This window comes from Quercus lobata, chromosome 12 (genome assembly GCF_001633185.2).
Source record: "Quercus lobata isolate SW786 chromosome 12, ValleyOak3.0 Primary Assembly, whole genome shotgun sequence".
Classification (NCBI taxonomy): domain Eukaryota; kingdom Viridiplantae; phylum Streptophyta; class Magnoliopsida; order Fagales; family Fagaceae; genus Quercus; species Quercus lobata.
The window spans coordinates 21939483-21959630 of record NC_044915.1 but is presented as its reverse complement, the minus strand read 5'-3'; the positions used below and the strand labels follow the sequence as shown (position 1 = coordinate 21959630).

At 34.5% G+C, this 20148-nt stretch overlaps 2 protein-coding genes across 3 annotated transcripts; one reads left to right on the top strand and one right to left on the bottom strand.

Annotated features, from left to right (window-relative positions):
* Positions 1-126: 126 nt before the first annotated feature.
* Positions 127-4853, bottom strand: LOC115972041 (pentatricopeptide repeat-containing protein At4g02820, mitochondrial). The gene is made up of 2 exons (XM_031092178.1): positions 4485-4853; positions 127-1826 (listed from the first exon to the last, which is right to left on the bottom strand). The coding sequence occupies exons 1-2, from the start codon at positions 4800-4802 to the stop codon at positions 570-572; spliced, it is 1575 nt and encodes a 524-aa protein (XP_030948038.1). The 5' UTR covers positions 4803-4853; the 3' UTR covers positions 127-569.
* A 2833-nt stretch (positions 4854-7686) lies between these two features.
* Positions 7687-19728, top strand: LOC115971868 (mitochondrial Rho GTPase 2). Of its 2 annotated transcripts, XR_004087354.1 has the most exons (15): positions 7687-8105; positions 8458-8590; positions 9335-9484; positions 9971-10147; positions 10257-10508; positions 12392-12460; positions 12554-12609; positions 13821-13902; positions 16930-17141; positions 17264-17330; positions 17594-17706; positions 18336-18486; positions 18646-18814; positions 18928-19063; positions 19287-19728. XR_004087354.1 is itself a non-coding variant. In XM_031091953.1 (14 exons), the coding sequence occupies exons 1-14, from the start codon at positions 7885-7887 to the stop codon at positions 18999-19001; spliced, it is 1926 nt and encodes a 641-aa protein (XP_030947813.1). In that variant the 5' UTR covers positions 7687-7884; the 3' UTR covers positions 19002-19728. The 2 variants fall into 2 exon arrangements, 1 of the variants encoding a protein (XP_030947813.1); XM_031091953.1 differs by having other exon boundaries at positions 18928-19728.
* The last annotated feature ends 420 nt before the right edge of the window (positions 19729-20148 follow it).

The following is a 20148-nucleotide window of genomic DNA, read 5'->3' as shown; positions in this document are numbered from 1 at the left end:
CTTACAATCTTTTACATAACGTAATATGTAAATCATTTTGGAAAGTTGAATAGAAACGAAGTTCATATTGGTTGACCAAACTTCATATTCAAACCATTTAGGCCAACAAAATTTGCTTTCTAGATGGGTTCCGGGTCAAGGAAGATCTTGCATCCCTGTATTAAATGAGCAAATATCAAAAGTATACAAAACCTTTAGCTCACTCATGGTACAAAACCTGCTGTTTTGATATAATTTTATCTAGATATCAAAAGCATACAAAACCTTTAGCTCACTCATGCTACAAAACCTGCTGTTTTGATATAATTTTATCTAGTCATGAGAAATTAACTGAACAAATTGGTCCATTGAAATTGAAGGCAGCTGATATAGCATACATTAACATTGCCATACTACAGCACATTCTAACATGTTTTTCCAATGTCTTTGGAATGGTAAGACAGTCATAGACACTAGGGTGGAGATGTCATCGTGTATGAATGTCCTAAACCAACCACCAACTCGCCTGGAAGGCTTAGTTTTGGAAACCCTTCTTATCTCAAAAAAATTTTCCTCCATTGACATTCTACTTAAGAATAAGTGATAGAAGCTTCACTGACACACATTTTACTGGTTAATTTTATGAGCTCATGAGTCTCCTCATTCAACTGAACCTTATCCTTCTCCATCCGTTCTGCTACTATAAGTGGCATTTTGCCAGCTTTAGCATAAGTTCGTAGTAGGGAATTATATACCTCAGTATTCAAATGGCCAGCTTTCCTTAGAATGACCAATATTTTCTCTGCCCCTTCAACATTGCCTTGCTCCTCAAATTTCTTAAACACTTCTCCAACCAACCTTTCATCAGGATTCCATTTTTTCACACTACCAACAGCTTTGGTAAAATAGTCTAAAACCTTTTCCATCTGTTTCTGATTTAAATAACCCCATGTAAGAAGCTCCCAAGTAGTGTAAGAAGGAGTGATTCCTTTTTCTACCATTTGATTGTAAAAATTTTCAGCCATTTCCATCTGGTTCCGGTTGATGTAGGCTGCAAGAAGTATATTTGAAACCCTAGCATCACCAGTCCCAGAAACTGTTTCCCACTCACAATAGAGACTCTCAGCTTCTTCAAACTCCCCAAGTTTCACTAGTGAAGATAACATGCAAGTATACTCAGCATCGCTCATTTTACGATATAATGATATCATCTTCTTCCATATTCGATGAACTTCATCCTTATCCCCCATGTTTGTATGCAAACTTAAGAGAGAAGAATAGGCAGCTCGATTTTTCCGAAAAGCATTTTTCTCCATCTGTTTCAAAGTATATGATGCTTTTTCAGGGAGTGCTTTTTTTATGTACAAGTTGGTTAGTGCACTATATGTAACCCAATCTGGAACTATATTTTCCTTCTTTAGCTCAAGGAAAACTTTTTCTGCAGTTTCAACATCATTTTGGGAAGCACAAGCTGTTAACCATAGATTGTAGGTAATAACATCGGGTAAAGTGTTCTTCTTTAGTTTATGAATCACTCCTGGGACCTTCTCTAGCTGCCCATTTGAGATATACAGAGAAAGCATGTGGTTGTAAGGAAGGGAATTCTTCAAGAAACCGCATTCGGTCATTTTCTCCATCAGAGCTTCAGCTTTGGCAGACAACTTGTTTTGGACATAGACATGGAGAAGAGCTGAACACACAAGATGGCCTGTCATTTTATCAGGAAGATCCTCAAAGAATTTTTCTGCACTATTTACACCACGGACTTTTGCAATCAAGTCCAAGTGGACTGCATAGTCACCTGTTTGCAGCCTGATATCTTGCTGTAATGTCATCCATTCACAAATCTGCATAGACAATCAAATCAAGATGATAAACTAAATGGCCTATTGGGAAGGATACAATGACTCAGAAGTCAAAAATGGTGAAACACACACATATCCAACTACTCACTGCAGTCAATTATAATTGACATTAATATAATAGATATTTAAAAAGATAGCTGCATCCAACTGAGATCTCCTTGGCTGTCCACAAAAAGAGAAGGCGGTTTAATCTTTGAGTAAGAGCAAGGATTAGTAATGAAAGGCAGGGAGATGACCCAAATCAGCGGTTTGCGTTTTCTGTATTCTATCAAAACCTTAGAGTACGAATTTCCACTACCAGTTTCAACTCCAACAAGATATTTCTATAGAGACACATTATTTTTATTCTTTTCTTGGCAATTAACTCATGAAGCAATGACTTATGTTCTAGAGATGCAACTTGGACCACAGGCATCGACTAAAGTAATACATCTTCCAATCCTACAATGCTAAACTACTAAACAAGAAGTTACCTGCATGAATTGTCATCTAACAAGATTAGAATTAAGAAATAAGTCAACTAACTCTAGCAAGGTAACATAGGGCAACTGCAATCTAGCAAAGCCCTTGGAATTGCCTCATTATGTTCTCTATTGCGTCATCACATTTCCTCAAGCGCTATCATGCCTAAATGACAAGTAGAGATGACTTGAGATGCAAATATATGAGCCTTCTCCAATATTGATAATAACTGGAAGTTTCAGAGTAGGTGGTATAACTTGTTTTATATACATAAGAATTCTCATCATAACATAGGGCCTAAAGAAGTTGTATTTCTTTGTAACCAAATAATCAAATTCCAAAAAAAAAAAATTATCATCATTGTTTTATTGGCACCAACAGAAGCATCTAACATGTCTGCAGTTAACGCATCTAAACCTCAACAGGTAATCACATTTGTTTACATGTGGTTCAGCACATTTGTGACATGTGTTGGCCCATGTTTATATTGCCTAGGTGTTCAAGCATGCCTCCAGGAGCTATACATGATAGAGTTGAGTTTCTCCCACCTCAGGAGAGTTGGTGCAGACAGCAGATTGGACCTATTGATGCTGATTGATTTCATTGGATTTTATTGATCGAGATTATGTTGATTGACATTGATTAATAGTATTAGAGGGATTTTATTTTTATTTCCATATCTGATGTAATCTCATTATGAAATTTATTTTCTTTCCATCGTCGATGTAATTTAGGAACCCTATGTCTGTAAAATTCACAATTGTTGATGCTTGACCATAGAATAATAAAATTATGTTGGAATTTTCACCCAATGATTGGATTCCAGGCAACCTTAAGTTTCAATCTTCTCCAATCCATGTTGCTAACTCTAGGGAACCCACGTGTTGATGCCTAGGTTTCTATCTTTTTTTCACTGCTTGGTGCTTACTCCAAGCAACCCTAGGCGCAAAAGCCTACCTTTTTTTTTTTTTTTTCTTTTCATAATGGCTTGATGCTGACTCCTAGATTCCATCTTTTGGTTATCTTTTACTTTTCCCCACACACAACCCCTTTGAGAGACCTTTGTTCTGTATCACCTAGTTACTTGCATATTGTGTAAATACTCCACAAATATATATCTACTCCGTCATGAATGGTACTCGTCACTGAGCTCTAAAAGCTCCAATCAAAATCCACAATTAGTTGCCCAAGAGGCAAAAAGGAGGTGCTTTTCTCTTCCAACTTAGGAAATCCCTAATACGGTTGTGGTTGAAAATTTGCCTTATAATTTTCTTTCCCAATAACTAGACTTGCAATGCTAAACCTACTCTTAACAATTGCCAAGCTTGGAACTGCTAATGGCGTATTTTAATTCCCCATATTTCAACTCCATATGAGAGTGCAAATGTGCAAATGAAGCTTCTGTGAGGGTAGCACAAAATCAAGAATGTGCTGTTGTTCTCAAAAACTTCCAGCATATGCAGCTAGCTTGAGTGCATCTGCAGACCTGTAGTGCAATATTAACGAACCCTATTAGCTTTCTCTACGAGCCCTTTTATCTTTAAGGGATGACATACACATCGCAGCTCACACATTAACTAGTTTGCGTATTTCTCATTTCACTAATCCTAACCAACAAAGGAACCAAAACCTATAACATAATTCTCAAACCCTTTTGCACACAACTACATTAGAACCACCTCATTTTTCTTCATACCACTACACCCCAACTTCTCTCCTTTACAACTCCTAACTTTACACAATAAAAGCTGGACACCAGACTAGTCAGGGTTGGCCACATGTATGTTTTTTTCCATCATTATATTCTATCCGAAGTCATACTCACTGTTAACCCGAATTCATATTTCATAATACCACACTAAATCAAACCCTTCAACCCATAAACCAAATGCTACCAACCATCAAACATGGAATTCAATTCTCAAAAATTAACAATCCACAAGAAATAAAACCCAACCCCATTACCACATACCAATACCCACACATGCACATTCACACTCACACTCACTATTTCACAACTTCAAAATCAAAATTTTTACCCATAACCCCAACCCAATAAATAAAAAACCCATCTTTATATAAACCTCCCAACTCCATTTCTAACCAAAAAAATGAACAACAACATCTAAATTCACTTTACAGAATTCAAATATCTAAACCACAAATAAAGAGAGTGACCTCGAGGGCGTGTTTGTAACGCCTGAGCTTGCGGAGCTGACGGACGATGCGGTTGAGATCGTACTTGCGAACAGTGTGGCCTTCTTCTTTCCATTTCCGAATGGCGATGACGGCGCTGCGTTTTGCGTACACCAGACTCATAAGCCTCCTACCCAGTGTGTCTCTGCCATCGCCCGAGCTTTTCGTTGAGGCGGCGGCGGCGGCGGCGGCGGCGGCTTTTTTCTCCACCGCCGCTGCTACTGCTGCTGCAGCTTGCGCCGAGAAGCGGCGGGCGGCGCAAGCCAGGGTTGCACGGAAACGTATGGAACGAAGCAACATTTTTGTTCTTCTTATCAAAGTAAACACAGTCACTTCTGTTTGGTCTCTCTGTGTACTATCACTTGTAAAGTGTGTTCTTATTATTATTATTATTACTATTTTTTTAGTATTTGTATTTAATAAAAATTTCCATTCTATTATAAATTCTTTCTGTCAAACCCTTAAATATTTTTTTTTTTTCCTTCTCAAAAAGGGTTTTTTTATGGTTTATTTTTTTATTTATTTTTTAACTTAACTTCAATATCAATTGATGACTTTAATGGTTTCAAAAAAAAAAAATTTGATGACTTTAAAAATTGTGAAAAATATTATATAAAAATAATGCATATTCTTAATATTACTTTAAAATAGTATATAAATTTTTAATTAAAAATATAAATAACGTGTTAATGGTTTTTTATTTTATTTTTATTTTTTTTGAGAAAGGTGTTAATGGTTAATGGTTAATTTGATGGCAAGGTTCATCGGTAACCATTAAGTCCTTTTGCTTATGACTTTGGTAAAAAAACTTGAGCTCTAATTGTTTTAATGGAAAACCTTATATGAATATAGTTTTCCACATTTTCATGTATTTGGTAGTATCGAATAAAAATTAATCAAAATAAAACTATCTTTTACCTTCCTTTATTTAGTTTAGTATGAGATATGGTTGTTTTATGCTAAAATTTTATAGAAAACAACTTATCTCATGTGAAACTAAATTAAGGAAATCAAAATATAGTTTTCCAATTCATTTTAAGGCCGTTACCAAACATAGAAAAATAAAATAGTTTTTTAGAAAAATGTTTTTTGGAAAATGATTAATTTTTCATAACATATTAATATTTTTTTATTTAGCTTATATTCATTGAAACAAAGCATAGTACGTAGGGAAAACCTTAGAACTAGAGAAGGGAAGAAACCAGCATTGGGAAAATCTAACTACAAAACCAAAACAAGTCAGGGCAAATAGCAAAGCAAAAAGTACTAGCAACTAAACAACACATCCATAAAGCATCCAAACCAGCACGTCAGTGCAGCAGCATATGCACTGATGCACAACATAATAGCACTTTAGTAGGAGTTCCAAAATCAAATTTAAATACTACTTGGGTCAATCTCCCAATTACAATATATGGTAACATTCAAAACTAACTTCTTGAACTGGTTTCTCAAAAAAAAAAAACTTCTTGAACTTGGTTTGAAACCCCAACTTAACTTTAACATCCATAATGATGCTTCTCTTTTGCTACTTTCTACTCCAAATTCTTTCTTCATGAACTATGCCATTCCTTTACAGCCAAATGTGGTGGACCATTAACCACCAAGTAAGTTTGCAGGTTATTACTCTTAGCCCTTCCCTTTTAACTTGCTAAGCCCCCAAGCAATCGGGTCCCCCCCCCCCCCCCCCCAACTTCCTCATATCATCCCAAGCTCTTTTCGTGAAAGAACATTCAAAGAAAAGATATCTCTACTTTCAAGACAATTTATACAAAAAATGCATAAGTTATTACCTAAGTACCCCCATTTGACCCATTCTATCTCGTGTGAACAACTTGTTATTTATAACTTACTAGCCAATAAATGAATGCTTTGGAATAGTTAAATCCGACCTATGCAATTTCCACCACATAACTTCCCAGATTTAGTAAATTTCCAAAAAGCCTTATCCTCATCTTGAAGCTCAATGAGGAATAGTTAACTCTAAAGCCTAAATAGTTACAAGGGCATCAAATCTAGCAGACCTCCAATTTCTTGTCCTATCTTTCAACACATAATCCACTTTTGCTTCATAATTACTGGCTTCATAATTACTTGCAACATCGTACATGACACATAAGCCATATCTTTGACCAAAAAACCCCAATGGGATGCCAAAGGTCATGCCAAACAAATATATTTATATATAGTTTTCTCATCCTTCACCTTAAATCTAATAAACAAATATAGCATGTCACAAGAAATGTTAATATTGAAACAAACAGAGCATTGGAGATCAAAAATAACAAAACCGTAATGGTATGTTTTGTTGGGATGATTTTGGGGAGGATGGGAAAAAATAAAGAAGGGAAAATAGGAGAGAAAGTGGTTGGAAGGGGAGTGGGGAGAGAAAATTGTTGGGGCTTGGATTTTTTTCTTCGAGTCCACCAAAACTCAATCTCCCCAAACTGGGAAGAAAATAGAGGGAGAGGAATAGTTGCAATGACATAAGTAAATTTATACAAATACATTCTTTTCATTCCTTCACTTTTCCACTCTCAACCAAACACCAATGAGGAAAACTAAAATCTCTTTTAACCTCCTACTTTTCTATCCCTCTCTATTTTATATCCTCTCACTCTTCCATTTTCCCAATCAAATATACCCTAAAAGTGGATAAAACGTATGTACAATTTCTTAAATTTTGAACTTTTAAGTTCTCCAATTAAATTCAACAATCTACCCTTACAACTTATATTTATGCACAAGTCCATTTGCCAATATGCCATATGTTTGATCGAATTTAATTGAAGAACTAGTAAATTTTTTTTTAGAAGAATATCACCTAAGTAACTATACTTATATTTTTCACACATATCTTATAAATTTATGTTTCATCGATTACAAAAAAAAAAGAAAAAAAAAAGATATTATAAAATTTTCTACAAAAATTCTACAAATTGATAATTAGTTTATCACAACTCAAAAATTACCAAAAAAATAATTTTTTTTTATAGAAAATTTCAACCTATAGCGTCCGTTTCTGATGATAACTTTTTATTATCAGACTAATACACAAATTAATTTACCAAAAAAATAATTCAAATATTTATTTTCTATTATTTTGTTGGAACTGCACCAATCACATTACATTGGTTATCACCCCATCGGTTTAGCCTGCCTTTCCCCCACGCGCAAGTCAAAAACCCAACCCCAGCTTCCTCTCCACGCAAATATACTTGCGCAGTACACATACAAATACAGTACATTCATGCATTTGATTTCAAAAATTCTAAATTATACATACAAAATTGTTATATTTAAAAATTAAAAACTTTAAAACCTCTCTCTCTCTCTCTCTCTTACAAACGCAAACACACAAGCGCTCTCTTTTCAATCAAAAATGGCGGGTGGCTCAGTCGGAAACGCAAGCAGCTCCGGCAGCCATTCCGTCGTCCGAGTCGTCGTCGCCGGCGACCGAGGAACCGGTAAATCAAGCCTCATCGCCTCCGCCGCCTCCGAATCCTTCCCGGAAAACGTCCCTCCGGTCCTCCCTCCCACTCGCCTCCCCGCCGATTTCTTCCCCGATCGCATTCCCGTCACTCTCATCGACACCTCCTCCAGGTACATGCATCTATATATAGATTTTTGAGTTTGATTGTGAAAATTTCGTGTTAGATTTTGAGTTTTCACCTAAGAACTAAGATTGAATGTAGTGTACATGTTTTGTTGTTAGTGAATTGGTTTTCGGTTTCTGATATTGAAAATTCGGTTTTAGATTTTGAGTTTGACATTTGATTCAATGATATTGAAGAATTTCGTGTATCTGAGAGGTTTTTGTTAGCCGAGCTGGTTGAGGATTGAAATTGAATATGAAAATTTACAATCTATAGTGTTATAAAAATCAGCTTGAGTTTGAATTTGAATTTGAATTTGATATTTGATTTTTGATTGTGTATGTTAATTTTTGTTTTAGCTTGGAGAATAGAGCTAAGCTTAATGAAGAATTGAAGAGAGCTGATGCCGTTGTGTTGACATATGCTTGTGATCAACCACTCACGCTTAGTCGCCTGAACACTCACTGGCTCCATGAACTTCGTCGTTTAGAGGTTCGCAGATTACATAGTTTACTTCTAACAATCATCATCATCATCATGTTATATTTATGGTAAATTGCATTTTTGTTCTCGGACTGTGGTTTTGGTCCCTTTAAATTTCACAAAGGTCACTTTGATTTTGCTCCCTCAAATATGAGCTCAGTTTGGATGGTTTCAAATTTAAATACGGGGTGCCTTAGTATTCTGTTAGTATATATAAATGGAAAATAGACAGAGAGATTAAAATGTTACATTTAAAAAAAGAGACCAAAATTGAACATACCCCTTAGTTGAGGGACCAAGAAAGCGATTTAACCTTATTATTATTTTGGTTACTTTGCAACTATCCACAAGGTTATTTGCAGATTTTCACCTTGAACTACAATTTTTTGCTATTAAAACTGTAGGTCGAGATTAATTTGAAATGTTCCATCCCATTATACAAAATTAGCGGCTTGGTTGGGTGGTAGCATGCATTTATGTGTATATATATATATATATATTATAAGTAATTTGTGATGTCAACCTCAAGGAGCGTACTAATTTGTTAATTTCAACGTTGATTTTGGATGGTGGGGTGGCCTTTGCAAGTTAATGTCAAACTAGGTTGTTAATTAAAAAAGATCATTGTCTGGGATGGACATTGTAATTGACTCCGTGGTTTAGGGTGAATCTATCTACAATTAATCCTTATTGTGTTTTTACCATGATAGCTGGTAAACTAATGCTGCTCTTTCTCATTTAACAAATGGTTAGGTAAAGGTACCCGTTGTTGTGGTTGGTTGCAAACTAGATTTGCGAGAGGAGCGTGACACAATGAATCTGGAGCAAGTCATGTCACCAATAATGCAAAAGTTCAGGGAGATTGAGACCTGTATAGAATGTTCTGCAGCTAACTTGATTCAGGTATATTGAGACGCCTTCACTTCTTGTTGCTTGGATTATTTTGTTTTAAGATCACTGGAATTGAAATCTGATTAGATAGTCTTGCCCCAGCCAAAACCCAAGAAATCTGATAATTGTGGTTCTTATTTGTTTGCTGGTGTTCATAAGCTTCAACATTATCTAGTCATTTACAAGTATAGGCTTTAGGGGACGTCAAAACTCACCATTAATTCATAATAGATTAATAGTCTATTACATGTCTACCCATTATTTCAATAATGATATACAGACATAACCTAAAGAGGCTAGAAGGACACAAACCTTAAGAGAAGCAAAGGAGGATAAAATCCCTTTTTGTGAAAGCAAAGGCAGTCTAATGGTGCTGGTCAGCTATAGTTGCTATCTTCTAGTAAATGTAGTATGTTTTTATACCAATATCATGTGCTTGTGAATATTTTAAACATCATGATCTGGTTTAGATGTTTAAGGTTGCTGCTGCGGTTGTAGGTCCCTGAAGTTTTCTATTATGCTCAAAAAGCAGTACTTCATCCAACAGGCCCATTGTTCGATCAAGAAAACCAATGTTTGAGGGACCGATGTAGGAGGGCATTAAGAAGGATATTTATTCTATGTGATCATGACTTGGATGGTGCCCTTAATGATGCTGAGCTGAATGAATTTCAGGTTCCTCTTCTTTGTCATTTCCTTTTTTATATCCTTTTCCCACCTAGTTTTATGGGAGCCTTTTGTTCTTTATATTGGAGTTGTTACAATTTATTACTATATTAAACAGGTTAAATGTTTTAATGCTCCACTGCAACCTGCTGAAATAGTGGGTGTTAAAAGGGTTGTTCATGAGAAGGTACCGGCCGGAGTCAACCAGCTTGGTCTTACCCTTACAGGGTTCCTTTATCTCCATGCTCTTTTCATTGAAAAAGGCCGTATTGAGACGACCTGGGCTGTCTTGAGGAAATTTGGGTATGATGATGATCTAAAACTCAGAGACGATTTTCTTCCAGTTCCATCTAAGCGTGCTTCCGATCAGGTTTATCCCACTCTCACCTTGCTTTTGTTCTTATAAAATTACATTGTGGTCGGCTCTACTTTGGTAGTGACATATGACAGATTAGGAAAATGTGTCTATATATGCTTGTGCTAGGCTTCAGAATAAGAAAATCTATGATCTTGGGGTTTGTTAAATTGAGGGAAGGGATTTATGGTTTGTAGATTGAATTAGGGTTTGAAAAGTTTGAATTTTGGCAGCTGAAACAGAGGGTTATAAGTTATAGAAATTTTGGGCAGCAGCAAAATTAGGTCCTTTATGGTTTATTTGATGGGTTATTTTGGTGGCTAAGAAGCAGAAAAAAAAAATGGTGTTTCAGGGTTTCGATAGGTAAGGAAAAAGTTTAAATCTGGAGTTGTAAAAGAGGTAGAAAAGAGATAACTTTGTTGCTGTTTAAGGGCTATTGAAAGTGACGTGAACAGTGATAGTGAAGAGGGAGAAAGAACAAAACACTCTAGTCACTTTTCCTTCAATCAAAAATTTTGAATTCTTTGAGTGCATTGAGCACAGATATGTAAGGACTCTGTTATTTATTTATTTGTTTTTAGTTATTATTAACCAGTAGTATTAGGACTTTTGATTTGACCAGTAACTAAAGACCTAAGAAATCCAAATAAAAACTAATTTGAATTTAAAAAAAAATCAGTCCAAGATATTTAGGATTTCCTAGAAAGGCTAGAATATTATAGTCTTAACTCAATTATAGAAATGTATACCCTAAATTCACATAATTTGTGATAGATTATTGATCAGCCCTTCTTTACAAAACTAAGCATTACTTGAAATCGTAAACCCTATTAAAGAATAAACTTAAACCTCTAGATGTGCGTGTGTGTGTATATATATATATATTAAGTAAAAAAAAAAAAAATTATTAACAAAAAAAGACTACTTCATGCAAGAAGAATGAAGCAGCCAAAAAACATATGTACATACAACAAATAAAAATTATGTACAAAAAGAAAGAGAATCTTTAAAAAACAAAATGGAATTACTAGAAGTGAATCCCCAAGCACGAGAGTAATCAAATAAAGTCCCTACAAACAAAAACCCATAATTTCTTATGACTACACCTTTTAAACCATTCAACTTTTGTTTCATTTGGACCTCGCATGTTGGCGCTACACAGATGAAAAGTTCTAAGTTGTCAAAACTGAAAGTCACTCTAAACATAGCAACTTAGACTCTTATTCTATGGCTGTATAGGGAAAAGGTTGGATAACTTGCACAAGTGTTTGGCTACAGGAACTTTATCACTGGTTAAGCTTTATTGAAGTATGCTTATGATAGCAAACTTAAAAACCTAGATGTGGCCTATTAATAAATGAATTCTTTAATATTGGTCCTCATTCAGCATTTCATGTGCTTTATTCTCTTGAGCTTTCACTTCTAAGGGCAAACCTTATTTCATGGTTTTCATAGATTTATATCCTAAGTAATTAAAGGGGTTAAGATCCTTCATAGTTGAAAAATTAATCACTACTTGTGATTGGTCATAGTGCTTTTTATAATGGTGAGCCCCATCTACTTAATGGCTGCAAATGCATATATAAATTTGAGAGTTAGCAATGTGTGCTGTAGCATGTGTTCTATTTCAAGGAAGCATATAACCTGGATTTTTGCACTACATATGCAAGAGGGCTACTGTTTACCTGGTTTTTAACATCGTGTACTGATGATATTATGACAATCCCTTGCATAATTCCTATCCCACTTCTAATATGTAGCTGTGGAAGATTTTATGTTCTTCTCTTGCCTTTCAAAAGAATATTTCTTCTTTTCTATACTTATGTTACAACAATATTACTTCCTTTCTATACTCATGCTCTGCTATGAAATACTTACTCTTAGGTGTCATTTTGTAGAGTGTGGAACTGACAAGTGAAGCTGTGGAGTTTCTGACTGGAGTCTTCCGATTGTTTGACACTGACAATGTATGCCATTACAATATGCTGGCAGTCTTCTACCTTGTGAAAATATATCCTGTAATTGAATCTCTGAATGTATTAATTTTGACATTTTATTAGGATGAAGTGCTACAACCTTCTGAGCTCGATGAACTATTTTGCACTGCTCCAGAAAGGTAAATTTGGTATTAAATTTTGTTTAATTTACTTTTTACCATAAGCATGGTTTTGTTACCTTCATTTATTCAATGAAGGCAGCATCTAAATGCTACTTTTGGTAGGGGCTTCAGTTGGCTGCCTGCAAGTAATGCTACTCTTGCTTGCTGAAATTTTCATCAGTCTCTGTTGGATCTAAATGTAAACTTCATTTGTGAACAGTTTGCTTCCATTTATATTAGATCATTATGTTGTTGTATGGGTTGCCTGTTGTGTTGTTACTTAGGACATCACTGTTATAGTTTAGTGTTGGAGAAGCATATTAACATTATTACTTTTTATGATAATCCAATAGTTGGAAGAGAGGGGATTTGAACCCTTGAGCTACAAGGCTCCTGGCAGCATTATTACAAGTACAGTTCTATAAGTTTGCACATCATCTAAATGTTGAAGTAATCATTTATATTTTACTATGAAGAATTTTGACATTGTAATTTGTGAACCCTGAACTCAGATGTGTCCTTGCTATACAGTGTCTATCAGGGATGGGAATGTAAGCAATTGTAATTTTAACTTTGCAGATAATTCACATATAAAAAATAACTGGTATTAGGATGTCAACAAGAAACTATGCGTTTTAATTATGTATGTTCATTTATGTTTACTCATTAAAATAGAAGCTTACTAGCATATGATGTTGTATTCTACTTTGGTCTTGAGCTAGTTGTTTGCTTCTTTCTTTCATTTGTTTGTCTCCAGTTCTTACCAACCGACCTCCTGAGGCTGTACCTCTAATTGTAAGGGAATCCTTAATTAACCTTTTTTTCCCTGATTGTTCTTTGGTAATAATTATATATTATTTTCACCATTAAATGCAAGCCTTGCCTGAGCCAGGCCATGGGTTACACCTGTGGGAGAAAGAAAAGAGATGTTTGTTTAAATTAAATTTCACTACTTGATTAAAGATATAATTCGATAAATGGATTTGGAACATGATCTGTAATTCCTATCCTACACAGCCAGCATGTCTCACTGAGTATAAGTACTCTGTGTTGCTGTAATTTCTATCATGAATTATTTTGATGGTTGTCTTTTGTTGCTGCCTACGCATTAGACTCAGCCACTAATTACATAATATTATTCTTCTTTTTTAAAATTGTCATTGAATCATGAATGACATTATAATGCCAGAATATGCTTCTTAGATGTGCTGTTCGTGTTTTGATTTCAGTCCTTGGTATGAGGCTCCTTATAAGGATGCTGCAGAGAGAACAGACCGTGGTGAAGTATCTCTTAATGGGTTTCTATCTCAGGTGTGTGCACCTACTGTTTTTGATTCTTGCAATGTTCGTGAGTACTTTTATCAATTCCCCACACATGTTATACTCCTAAAGTAACTGACTATGGTTGATGATATGTGTGGTATATGGTTAACATATAGGCCTAACATAGAGATAAGTATGCTAGGTTCATGTAGATCTGCATGGGTGAAATATTAGTGTAAAGAGTTGGGAGTGACTTCGCTGTATTAACTAGGAGTGCTTGGGGAAAAAGCAGGTGGAGTTATGTAATAGATGCAGGGTGGTGCCTGGTCCAACAGAATTGGAAAATACGATTGTCCCATTTTCTCCTTTTATATCCTTTTCTCATTAGTCAAACATGGAATAGAGAATTATTCAGCAAATTCAATTTCAAAAAGTTGAAAATCTTATTTGACGTCAATGCTACGTGGTGGGTAGCTGTAGAAAGCGTATGATAAGGTACCTAGAGAGGTTATGCGGTGAGTTTGAGAAAAGAAATGAGTTCCTCTAAAGTAAATTAAGTTGACTAAGGATATTAATGATGGAGCTGTAATTAGTGGAAAAACAAGTGGAGGTATCACAAGCTAGTTTACTGTTACTACTGGGTTTGCATCAAGGTTCAACATCAAGTCCATATCACTTGCACTAGTGATGGATGAGCTTACTAGATCATTTCGAGATGGAATCCCTTGGCAAATCACAGAACTGGTTCAGTTATGATCCAAGCTAAAACAATAATAAAATTAGTTCTGAATTACTTATAAAAAAATTATAAAACTAGTTCTAAATTGAATTGATTTTATTATATTTCTAGTTTGTCTAAAAATGGGGCAAAACCAGTTTTAATTAAAATTTATTATTTTTATTTTTTGGATAAATAAACAAATTCATAAGAGTGAAATTGGCATAAAGAAACTAAAAAAGTTAAAGAAATACTAACAACTTTGAAAAAGAAAAATGTCCTATCATAAAGAATCTTCAATAGCCCTAGCAGTGTATGTTCAACTCCAAAGTTGTTTCCTCACATTCTTCGAAATTGTGCACATTGTGCTCTCTCCAAATACTCTGCATGATGCATAAAGGAATGACATTCCATATTCTTGCATTTTGGTGTCTTTGAAACCTTCCTTTTCCAACAAGTGAATAAATCTACTACCCATCTAGGCATGACCACTGCACCTTAAACCAATGACGGACCTAGGATTTTAAGGTAGTGGGGGTTGGAGTATTAAAAAAAAGAAAAAAAGAAAAAGAAAAAAACTTCAAATAGGCATCCATATAGTATTAAAAAATTATAAATACACAAAATCGTTATTTCTAAATACATTAAAATGCAATCATTTACCAACAAAGATAAAAACAAAAACAAAATAATGTTTTTTTTTAATACTAGGCTGGTTAAGATTTTTTTTTTTGGTTGAAGTTAGAGTATTCACAGTGGTATTAGTTTTTTGCATTTCAAAAAGCTATTTTATCTATTTTATCACTTCACTTTACAATACACTTAATGTCAAATGTTCTATTTTTTTATCACTTCATTTAAATAATATAAACAACTCATTAAAATAATAAAGGAAGAGAGAGAATTTGAGTTTTTTAATTGAAGGAAGAGATATAATCCTAATAAAATATATATTTTTTGATAGGTAATGTAAAATTTTATTAAATAAAAGAAAATAACCAACTCAAGTACATTGGGAATGTACTATGGGGGTACAAATCAGGAACCAAAATTACAACGATCAAATAAAATAGTAAGGGAAGAACAAGAAAGATGACAAAAAATCACAGTTAACTAGTATTTATATCAGTTTACTATAATTGCAAAAAATTTAGCTTTAACTTCTCCAATAACAAATGATTTTTTGGTGGTAAAATAGTTTTTTTTTTTTTTTTGCTAAAATACAATTATCATTGTGAATGCTTTTATTGTTTTTGTTAAGTTTTTGGGTTGGATAGTTGCTATTTGGGTGAGACTAGCTAGGCTTATTGAGGAGAATGGGTACCTAAGGTTTTGGAAGGGGCCCAACTACAAAAATAAAATATATAATAACTATAAAAAAAATTTGGACCCAGGGGGGCCTGGGTCCGTCCCCGCCTTAAACAAATATAAGATCATATCCTAAAGTTCCTTGGCTGTTTCCCATTGGAGCATGCAGCTTATCTAACTTTTGGTGACCTCCACTTGATGAGTCATGGTTCCAGCCAATTGTGCTACCTCTTGTGGTTAGATCCCAAACCTTTTACGAGAAGATAAAACCCTAAAACCTTAGAAATAATTAATCATGACCCTTGATTAGACTAAATCCTAGCCATGCAGGATTAAGATAAATTTACAAAGACTCAACTACCCTTTCATATCAAAGAAATAAACTTAGGTAAAATCCTATGTTTATTGTTTCATTCAATGAATTTAAGGGTTGAACAGTAACCCAACACGTTAATGTGAACAGTAATAGAGAACATAAAAATAAATAAATAAATAAATAATAATAATTTTAATTCTTAGCTTGCCATCCTACATCACATGGTATAATCAATCCCTTCAGTACCATCTTTTTAAAATAGGAATTGCTACAATCACCATTTACAATTGTGAACATTGCTGAACAAATAAACTCATTAACCACTTTCCTGTTGAAGTGATATACCTGAAAACAAGATTACCTCCCTAGACCTCCTTAACCCTAGGAAATACATCACCCTTATAATATTGCAATTTTTCTTTCATACAGCATTTGAGTGTGTTGCCAAGAGCCTTGTAGCTTAGTGGCATAGCCTCCTCTCCATTATGAGGAGAACCAGGGTTCGAATCTTCCCTCCCCCATTGTTGTAACTATCAAATTATCAAAAAGGCAGCATTTGGGTGTGTTGTTTTATACATGATTTAGTTTCTTTATCATTTTTTGGAGTCCATCCATTTTGTAATTATAATACCTTGGAAAATATATATTTTTGATTTCCTTAAGCTATTTTCGCAATTATAATTATAAAATAGCTATTATGTTAATTATATCACTTTAAAAAATGTGGTTGCAGTGGGCTCTTATGACATCATTGGATCCGCAGCTTAGTTTGGCTAATTTGGTTTACATTGGATATGGTGGTGATCCTAATTCAGCACTTCGGGTCACGAGGAAAAGATCAATAGATCGTAAAAAGCAAAGAACTGAGAGAAATGTTTTTCAATGCTTTGTTTTTGGTCCTAAGAGTGCTGAAAAATCTTCTGTGTTGAATACTTTATTGGGAAGGTGCTGCATCTGAACCAATTACTTGAGTCAATGTCCTTCACCTGTTTACTGTATTTTGTCTTTGGTTTAGTTTCTACTACTTATGACTTTTTTTTTTTTTTTTTTTTTTATTCCAACCACAGGCCTTTCTTCAAAAATAATTCAACAACTGGTGATCGTTATGCAGTGAATGTTGTTGACCAGCTTGGGGTTAGTATAATCAGTAGAAACACTGGGCTTGGTACTTGAATATTCCCCAACTCTCCCCTCCCCTCTCCTCTGCTACTTGTGTGGACATTCTAAACCATCATTGACATCAGTAACAATGTGTCAAATGATGTCCAGTTGAAAAATAAATTGCAGAATTTTGATGTTAGTTTATCTGCATGCTAATCAAAAAGATAAATAAGCCCATTCATCTTTACAAGTTGAAGTGAACCATATAGTCATTTTTGTCATTGCTTCCCTTGCAGGGGAGTAAGAAGATTGTTATATTGCGAGAGATCCCTGAAGATGGAGTTAAAAAATTCTTGAATAATAAGGAATTTTTGGCTGCTTGTGATGTGGCTATCTTTGTCTATGACAGGTACGTATGATGCTATTTGTATTTATTAGAATTAACTACTATCATCTGCATACAATATGACATAATATGAGAAATCCTCAGTTGTAACTTATTTCAATGTTGATTTTGGGTTCCCTTACACGGTGAACCAATCTGAAAGGGAGCTCTGGTTCTTAGGCCCTCAACACAAAATATCAACCTGTAGACAATTAACTAAATGAACCAAATTCGTTGTGGTTTGGTTTTAAGTATGATTGTTGATTTGTTTTAAGCAGATTTTTTCTTTGTATTTTTGGTAGCAATAAATGTTATTGAAAAAAAAGGAGGGACCTCATGTACACAGGACGTACATAACTAAGGTTTCCTAAAGAATTTTTTGTAATTTTCTTTATCCTCAATGAAAGACTGTCAATATAATGGATTGAGGAATAGTTGGGCAGGTCCTATTTACCAAACCTTAAGAATGAGACCCGCCTGAACACAAAAGTGAAAATACTAATAGTATCTATTCAGGGAAAGAATCACCATAAAATATAATCTTGAGAGTAAAAATCACATCATTGAATAAATAAAATAATTTTGCCAGAATAAAATAAAGATAATTAAGATTTTGCATCAGTCATAATTTGACATTGTTCTTCTATTTCCAGCTCAGATGAAAAATCATGGAAAAAATCAAAAGACCTTCTGTTGGAGGTTGCTAGGCATGGAGAAGAAAGCAGTTATGGAGTGCCTTGCCTCTTAATTGCTGCTAAAGATGATCTGGATCCACATCCAGTTGCAGTAAATGATTCAGTAAAGGTATTTCTTTTATCATTGACTACCTTGTTCTCACATACTCAATGGTGTCTCTACATAATTTGTGAACTGTTTCCTCATATCTGTAACTCCAATTGTTCTTATTTAGTTTTCAACAGAAGATGTACTAATAATTCCAATTTTTAATTTTCATTGTTTTAGGTTTCTCAGAAATTAGGAATAGAGGATCCTATTCCTTTGAGCAAAAATATATTCAGTAGAATTATAAGTGCAGCTGAACACCCGCATTTGAGCATCCCTGAAACGGAGACTGGAAGAAACCGCAAGCAGTACCGACATCTTGTTAATCAATCTCTCATCTTCGTCTCTAGTATGTTTCTCTAGCTCACCATTGACCCCCACTTATGTGCATGTACATTTCCAATTATGAGTTTTATATTGTTCTTATGCATTTTTTGACTGGATTTTTGTCTCAAACTACAGTTGGGGCTGCTGTTGCTGTTGCTGGACTGGCAGCTTACCGTGCCTATGCTGCTAGAAGAAGCAGTTCAAGTTAGGTAGGAGGAGTCGTCCATCAATAAACTGATGCTGTCTTGCTGCCACTTCAACTTTAATAATGGTTGGTTTTTTCTTGCTTTGTCCAATTATTCTAATGCTATCGTTGTTGGGCATTCTCTAAACAAGATGTATATAGAATAATAGCAATTTCTTCTCGGAGGTTTCCTATCCATTGTAACATCTTTTCCCTTTTAGTTCAAGTTTCATTTTATAGTTATTGCTATTGTTGTTGCTATTATTATTATTTTGTAATTTGTATTCAAAACTCTCAATTAACCATGCAGGGCTTTTATGATCAGCTTTCAAAATCTCTGCTCTAGCTACAATTTACTGTGCTCAGTTGGTGGGGTTGAATGCACAATGAGAAAATACTCGATATTTTCACCCTTCCACGTTTGTGCAATTTTTCGAACTTGTTTACTCATCGTGACAGTCCATAGTAGTGATGGTCCTCAAGTAATTCATGCGGTGTAAGGATTGTGAGTTCAGAAAATTTTACTAGTACTATTTAAGGTAGTAATACTAATAGGTTGGATTCATTTATGCCAGTGGAGATAAGATGAATAGACGAGTCAGTTATCCAATTATGTGATGATTCTGTTTTTTTGGCTGAATGTATGCTTCTTATGAGTTGTTTGTAGTTCTTGCTGTAACTGTATTGGCGGCGTGTACACCTTGGCAGTATTAGGCCCTTTAAATCAATTTGACTAGTGAGTCTTTGATTAATTTTGATTAGAATGATTGCAAATATTAGGTCTGGATTGCTTGAATTGAAAGCCTGGAGATAAACGATTCTACCCCAAAATACAGGGTCACACACAGATATGCTTGACTAGAACAAAATTTCACTTCTATTGTCAGTAGTAACTTTCTTCACAATTATACACATTGCCATTATGTTTGGATCGAAAGAGGGGAGCAGAGTAGAGTATTTGAAGGGGATTGGACTTTTTTTAACTCCTCCAATTTGGGGGAATTGGAGGAGAAGGGATTCAAGTATAAGAAATTTTATGTACTTAATATTTGCTAAGTATAGTTAAGAATTTTGTAACTCAATTAGCTGACACTTCGTGGCGTTTTTAATAGAGACATCCAGGATTAAAATCTCTCATTCTTGTTGTAAAAAAAAAAAAAAACTAAAGTATA